Source organism: Heliconius melpomene, chromosome 12 (assembly GCF_056956725.1).
Source record: "Heliconius melpomene rosina isolate 202511_hmr_F chromosome 12, ASM5695672v1, whole genome shotgun sequence".
Lineage (NCBI taxonomy): Eukaryota > Metazoa > Arthropoda > Insecta > Lepidoptera > Nymphalidae > Heliconius > Heliconius melpomene.
The window spans coordinates 985,662-993,864 of NC_140400.1; the positions used below are offsets into that span (position 1 = coordinate 985,662).

The following is an 8,203-nucleotide window of genomic DNA, read 5'->3' on the forward strand; positions in this document are numbered from 1 at the left end:
CTCTATTGATGACCCCCAGTTTCTTCGAGGCCAACTTGGCCTTGCTTTCCAGATGATCGCGATACTGGCAGTCACTCGAAACATTAAGGCCCAATATGCTGATACTGGGCGCGGCTAAAAGGGGAGTATTCTGAAAGACTGGCGATACGATAAATGGGGTTTTTTTAGTGGTTAACGCGCAAACCTGTGTCTTCAGGGGGTTAAATTGGACCAGGTTCTTTTCACCCCATGAAGAGACAATCTCGAGGGACGCCTCAACAGAAGACACAAGTTTATTTCGGTACTGTTCAGCGTTTTCCCGAGAAAGACTTGCGCGGCCGGAGTAAACAGCGTCCACCGTGCTGTCATCTGCATAGCAATGAATGCTAGAATCTTCCAGCATGTCATTGATATGCAGAAGAAACAGCGTGGGGGACAGCACGCAGCCTTGGGGAACGCCAGCGTTCACGGGCATATGATTGGAGCAAAAACCGTCGACAACGACCTTGATGCTGCGCCCAGTGAGAAAGCTGGCGATCCACCTGCATAAGTTCTCGGGAAGCCCATAGGATGGAAGTTTGGCAAGGAGCGCTCCATGCCACACTCGATCAAAGGCCTTCGCCATGTCCAAACTAACTGCCAGGCCCTCTCCCTTGCTTTCAATAGCCGCAGCCCAACGGTGGGTAAGGTAAACCAGAAGATCACCGGTTGAGCGACCATGGCGGAAGCCATATTGACGGTCATTAATCAATCGGTGATCCTCTAGATAAACCAAGAGCTGGCTATTGATGATGCTCTCCATGACTTTTGAGAGTAGGGAGGTGATGGCAATAGGCCTGTAGTTAGATGGATCGGATCCATCGCCCTTCTTCGGGATCGGGTGGATAAGAGCGCTCTTCCATGAATCTGGGACTACGCCGACTGAGTAAGAGTGCCGAAACAAACGCGTTAGCACCGGTGTCAGCTCAGGAGCACAAGAACGAAGCACTAAGGGGGAGATGCCATCTGGTCCGCTCGACTTATGGATGTCCAAAGAGGACAGAGCTCGCCTTACAGCTTTTTGGTTGAACTTAACCTCAGGCATTGAGCTCTGGCACCGCGGGATGGTCGGTGGCGTTGATCCTTGGTCATCCAAAGTCGAGTTCGAGGCAAAGAGAGCGCCCAGGAGATCGGCTTTCTCCTTCGCCGTATGGACCAAGATGTCATTCCCCTTGCGTAAAGGCGGAAGCGAAGGCTGGCTGAAGTTGCCGAGTGCCGCCTTTGAGAGCGCCCAAAACTGGTGAGTTCATTTTTTTTTCAGTTTTTTTTGCTTCATGATGTTTCCTGTGTATATCAGAGTAGGCAGAGGGAACCTGGGGACCTCGTGTTAAGGCACTTCGTTCCCATTAAGAAACGTCCGTTCCCTATTTTCGCCAAATTATCGAGGCATCGCATATTGAGTAGGATATTGAGTAGGATAAGGCGGTGCTTTGATGCGATACCAGAGCGATGAAATTAAAATATCAAATATTTCACTTTCTCCAGCGGGATAAAACCCGCAGACTTGGCCCCAGCGCCAAGTCTGGCCTTTCACTTAAATATATTAAAAGATATCAACAGTTTTTGTAAATAAAAGGTTGCCTGTAAGAGATCACTACAGTACAGTGATAAGGCCGCCCTTGCGCTATGTTTAAATACTATAATTCTCATGTATCTTTATGTATCTTTGTGCAATAAAGTATTTTTGATTTGATTTGATATCTTAAGACTTGGGAAGTTTTTTCTTTGGCACTAACAAAGTTTGTATAACATCAATGGCCAAACCATTCGTTTCAGGTAAATATTTTATAGAGAAAATAGTTGAAAATACACTTATAAAAGCGAAGAAATAAAATAATGGCCCTAACCCAACGGCCGCCACTATGGGATTGAATGCAAACAGTATTATAAAGTTGAGGAACCACGCGAACTGTACGCCTACCATTGACATGACGCTTTTTACCTGAAAAATAAAATAATTATATTATGATGTATGTTTCATACCTTTAAAGAAACAATCCAATAATTCCAAACATACCTCAGGCAAGAACAGCTCAGCCACCATCATATAAGGCACAGTACCAGCACCGCAAGTGCAAGTTACGCAAAACGCGTACATCAGCGCCGCAGTCAACCAGTGCGGGCCCCAGTGCAACTGGACCTGCGTGCCGACAGCTATACAGCAGAAACCGGCAGCTATTGACGAGTAGATCATGACCGGCTTCAAAGGAAGTAAATTTTGTTATTTAGTTGTTTTTATTGTCCAGTTTTTTTTCTGGGTAGGGCAACAGGAATATAGTTTTATGGCACTCCATTCTCCATGTTTTATCAAATTTTCGAGGAATTACGTTTTGAAAACCGGAACTCGACGCCACGCTTTGTTTTATTACCAGCGAGGAAATTAAATTATTCCAAAGAAAGTAAGGAAGATTCTTTCCACCTATCCTGCTGTATGCGGGATACTGCGTGAAACTAAAAAAGAAATAACAACTTCAAAAAACAGAGTAATAATACTTACTCTACGTCCCCAATAGTCCAATAAATAAGCGGAAACAATTCCTGATACAGTATTCGTGATGGCAAAGAAGATGCTCGTCAAATTTGCCGACATATTCGGTAAGGCTTCCTCGAACAGCGGTTCGGAGTACACTTGTATGATGGCCAGGCCTTGACCGATAGATATCACGTATAAAACAAGGGTTATTACTAGTGCTCTTCGTGTTGATTGGGACTTTCCTGCAAAAAATAAGATGAAAAAATAAGTTAACATGCGTGTGATTGTAACGACGTGTGGGTTCAATTCTTAGTCGAGGGAATGAATTGTTATTTATTAATACTTTTGTATTTTGTCGTTCTGGTACCAGGGCAGAAATGTAGTGGGTTCTGCCACTAGAGAATAATGACTAATATGGAGTTATGAGCAAAGTATGTTAACTGTTGGACGTTTTAATTCAAATGACATTATACATTTTTCACTTCACTCTGTATATCGCATATAGCAGGGTAGGTAAAAGAGCGCGAGAGCGCGGCAATAAAAATAATTAAGGGAATGAATCCTTGAGTCGGAATCAAAGTCAGAACCGTCGCGTCATTATTTCATATTTTAATTGATATATCACTTACTTATAAACTGCAGTAAAGACAGTTTTTGTTTAGTTTGAGATTCAGGATTTAGTTTCTTTTGCTCCGCAGTGTTTTCTGAAAAGAAAATGAGTTACTAATATATAAGTTAAGTATAATATAATAAGTTACCTTCTGTGTATCTCCATCCTCCTGGCATTAATCCCGACTAGGCCAGGAGGAAGGATATATTCTATATAATCTACTTCATATTTATTTTTTCCTTAGTTTCACACTATATCCTGTACATAGCAGGGTAGACAGAGGGAACCTGGGAATCTAGTATTAAGATACTCTGTTCCCATTAAGACTTCCATTTCCCACTTTCCATCGAATTGAGGAGGCATTGCGCTGAGTGGAGGGACTCAATGCCGCGTTTTCCCTCTTTACCAGATTGAGGAAAAAAAATGAAAATTGAATATTTTTTAATTATCTCCTCGTTCGCGTTTACAGTGAGATTGGCCATAACCACATACTCTTTTTCTACGACGTTGGTTAATAAATCTCAAGCAATAAATTTCGTAGTCTGTTAACAGATTAAATTACTTAATCTTATTTGTATGTATATATCATATCTTATAAAGCTTTACATTATAGTAGGAGATAAACTTCAAGTAAACATGAAAAATCTTTTTAAATTATTTACTCGAGTAGTTCCTCTTATTGTAGCAATAAAACAGTTATCAGTCAAAGGTATGTAAGTACTATGGTACATTCTGGTTAAGCTGTTCAGGAGTGTTAGAAGTTACCTATGATGTTTTATTAGTTTCGCGATGTATCGTGTACATAATAGCTTAGGCAGTGGGAACCTGGGATCCTAGTGTTAAGACACTCCGTTTCTATTAACACACTTTCGTTACCCATAGCGTGTTGAGTGGCGAAACTCAACGTTGCGCTTTACCTCGTTACCAGAGCGAGGAATGTTAAGTGATACAGTACATACAAATACGGTAGGCAGAGGGATATGAACGCATCCAATCTTTAAAAGACGTTATATTAACCATAATCCAAAAATTAGCCAAGTGCAAGTGGGAATAGGAACCCTCTTATAATATACATTTCGATTTTTTTTTTAATAACACATTTCGATATTTTTTTCACTAATATGTGAACAATACAATAGATTATGTATATGTATTGTGAAACACTTAACTTCATCTATATAGAGATACTAGCGGCCCGCTCGCGGTTTCACCCGCGTGAACTATGTTATTATTAATTTCTGTCGCCATGACTACGACGTAGTGACGTCTATGCAAAATTTGAGACTCCTAGCATTTGTAGTAACGAAGTTTCATACAAACTTTCGACCCCAAAAACAACCCCTTAGAAGTCGAATATTGCAAATTCCCATCTTAGCGAACACGTACGTCCTATAAGTAACTCCTTTGCAAAATTTGAGATTTCTAGCACATGTAGTTTCTGAGATTTCGTGATGAGTGAGTGACCTTTCGATTTTATATATATAGATACAGACATGAAGGATTAGAACAACTTTCCCCTCTATGAGATTAGAAATTTAATAAATCTAATGTAAACAATATATTTACATCACAATTAGAAATATAGAATATACTATACTATATTCATATATATGAATTTAAGACATATATAGCTTTTATGTCTAAGTGAAATGTACTTTCTTTTGGTTTTATCAATGCGCTTATAGCAACGTAGGTAGCAGGAATTTAGTGTTCACCGTTCCCCATGCACCGGTTTATTTTCGAGACACAGTCTACTGCGTGGCGGAACTTAACGCCGCCGTTTTTCTTTGCCGCGATTTTCATCCAAACTTATAATGTCAATAGTATAATGTAATACATACCATCTTCCATATCCGGATTCAAAGCTCGGCGTATGACAGCCATTTCATTTGAAACTTCTTTAGAACTTATACTTTCCGATCTATAAAAGGCTATGGACTTGGCTGCCTCCTGTATACGAAACATAATTTTAAAATGAAATTAGAAATGCTTATTAAAATTGTCTTGCTGATGAAAAGCTCAGTTTCAAGTTTGATTCCCGATCAGGGGAAGTTATAACCCAGTGAAATTTATAAGTGCTGGAGCTTTTACAGAAGTAAGTACAAGGAGTCATCGAAGCCGACAGTTTATGTTGTTTCGACGATTCAAAAAAGCAAAAGTTAATTTTAGTAAACAATATTTGAATATGAATTAAAAATATGTCAACGTCACTATATCATAAATATAGTGTACGTGATATTTATATATTTGTTATCTAAATCCGTACACAACTAAAAATTTTATATATTATGTTTTCTTTACAAATCATAAATAAAAAAACAACCTCAAAATGAAGGTTTTTCCATAGAGCATTAAAGAATAATTTAATATTTTGTATAATCTATATATATAAAAAAGGACTTGTCCTCACTGACTGAGGAAAGACGCACTGCACGCACAGCCGTAACTGCTGATGGTAGAAACGTGAAATTTGGGCAGATGTTTACTTTTGTAATCTGGACATCCACTAAGAAGGGATTTTGAAAAATTTTAACCCTAAAGGGGCGAAATAGGGGTTGAAAGTTTGTATGGAAAAAAAATTAAATCGGCACCGATTTTTATAAAATTTGAAATTTAGATTTTTAAAGGTATTTAATTGAATACGTGGTTCACAGTTTTCTTGAATTCGTCCCCTAAGGGTGCAAATAAGGGGTTGAAAGTTTGTATGAAAAAATCTTTAAATCGCCACCGATTTTTATAAAATTTTAAATTTAGACTCTTAAAAATCTTTCATTGAACACATGTTTCGTGGTTTATTAGAATTCACCCCTAAATAAGCTAGCGAAGCTGCGCACGTCCACTAGTATTATATATTTTTATATCTTTTTATATATTTTTTTCTTTATTAAATTCAAATTCAAATTCAAATTTAACTTCAAAATATTCTTTATTCAAATAATCTTATAATAAGCACTTTTGAATCGTCGAATGAACATATGAACAAAAAGCTACCACCGGTTCGGAAGGCAGTTCTGCTGAGAAGAGCCGGCAAGAAACTCAACAGTTGCTCTTTTCAAAATCAATGGTACAATCACAATCTGTTACATTAGTTGGCAGCTATCCTGCATTACATTCAATAGACATTAATTCCATACATGTTTGTCCTCTAAGTATTCTTGAACAGTGTATAATATATAATAAGCTTTACTTGTTAGAATTTTTTTTACTGATATTTTAAATTTTGGAAGTGGCAAATCTAGAATACAGTGTGGAATTTTATTATACACACGTATGCTCAGACCCATAAAAGATTTATTAACTTTTTGGAGGCGAAAACTTGGAGTAACAATTTTATCTTTATTTCTCGTTTCTATCGTATGATTGTCACTATGTTTACTATGACAATGTATTATATTATATATTTTTTTATAGTTTCCCATCTTTTCCCGTAGGTAGAGGTGACGTTGTTTGATGATAGTACTTTCTTAATACGTCATTTATTGTTGCCAGAGCGAGGGAATTAGGAAATGATTCATTTCCCGAGTGGAAGTAAAACCCTCAGTCGTCGTGCTTACAGACGTTGTGTCAGTGCGCTACAACGGGTCCTACCACCTAACTTTACCTTATTTAATTTGTCAAATAAAGTTTTTTTTATAAACTATCCTAATTAAAAAAGAAAAGGAAACAAATATTACTCACATGATCCAATCCTTTCTTCATCAAATAAGTTGGTGATTCTCTCATAATGTTCAGCAATAGTATACCAAAAACAGATATGCCCAAAGAAACATAATTCATAATATTATATGAAAGCTTCCCTCCCAAAATGTATGAGACCATTAAACCTAATCCATAAGAAATAATGGCTCCTGATGTCATGGACCCTCGTATAGTTTCTTGACAGATTTCGCTTATATAATTGGGAATGATCAAAAACATACATCCACCGAAACCAGCGATGAAAACAGATACTAAAACTATCTCTACTCGTGGAAATGCCGATATGAGACCCCATGCTAACTGAAAATAATTATTATTTGCAAGTTATAAAATTGTTCTTATTTAGAAACCAAAAGAAATCAGCTTAACTAAAATCTAATTTTATAAATCTCTTTTGTTTACTGATACCTGTTTTTCAATGTTGGCTGTCAAATGTTTAGAAAATTAGGACTTTTATAATTATATTGTTTATGACTATTAAGAAAATTACAGAAATATAAGTACTTACTACATGCGGCAAAGCACAAATCATTGTACAATACTTCCTTCCTACTTTGTCCAGAAGATATGCTGATAGTGGCGTACTGAATAAGGCTGATATGGAGGACAGGCTGCCCAAGAGCGATATTTCAGTTTCTGTCATCGGTCGATCGAGCGGTGTTAAGTTAGACGTGAAGAGCTTCAGTGTAGAAGATGGCCAAGCATATATGAGGCTCATGTTCAGGCATTGATAGCATACTAGAAAAAAATATGTTTTAAAGAATTGTGCTAGAAATAGCGAAAAGTGGCACAGAGATTTGGACCATTACTTGGAAAAGTAAATATTTTTTTACATTCCACAACTGTCGCGCTTTTTTTATATATATAAAACGCGACATTAATTTCCCCCACTGAACATATTCCAAAAATTGGGCGGATCTCTATCTCTTCTGCTATTTAGAATAAAGCGGGAAAAACAACTGTAAAAGGATTTATTAAGTCCTGATACTTAAGAATCTGCCGGAATGCAGAAAGTGTCTTAACACTAAGATCTTACCCAGTCATATACATAAGAGCGACACAGAAAAAAATAGACTACATTTAACTACCAAAATCTTACTTATCAAAGTGCAATATATTTGCCGAAGTATAGACATTTTGAAGAATATTTCAACTCCAGGTGTGTGAATCCATGTGTCTTCTTTACTGGCACATTGAGAACTGATCTTTTCTAATATATCTTGTAATTATCACAAAAACTACACAAATGCTAAATAAATAAAAGTGAACATAGATTACACGTAATGCCATGGCTTTATTTTTGTATGCTGTTTTACGTTTTATATGATGAATACTATATAAAATACATGTAAAATATGTCATAAGTAATTTAAATAATTTTCGGTTTAGGTAGGTAGTCATTG

The 8,203-nt window shown here is 37.1% G+C and overlaps 1 protein-coding gene across 1 annotated transcript; it reads right to left on the reverse strand.

Annotated features, from left to right (window-relative positions):
* Nucleotides 1-1,279: 1,279 nt before the first annotated feature.
* LOC146533319 (facilitated trehalose transporter Tret1-like) lies at nt 1,280-8,002 on the reverse strand. The gene is made up of 8 exons (XM_085195048.1): nt 7,900-8,002; nt 7,309-7,538; nt 6,780-7,100; nt 4,943-5,051; nt 3,121-3,195; nt 2,516-2,733; nt 2,036-2,218; nt 1,280-1,960 (listed from the first exon to the last, which is right to left on the reverse strand). The coding sequence occupies exons 1-8, from the start codon at nt 7,934-7,936 to the stop codon at nt 1,721-1,723; spliced, it is 1,413 nt and encodes a 470-aa protein (XP_085051174.1). The 5' UTR covers nt 7,937-8,002; the 3' UTR covers nt 1,280-1,720.
* Between the last annotated feature and the right edge of the window lie 201 nt (nt 8,003-8,203).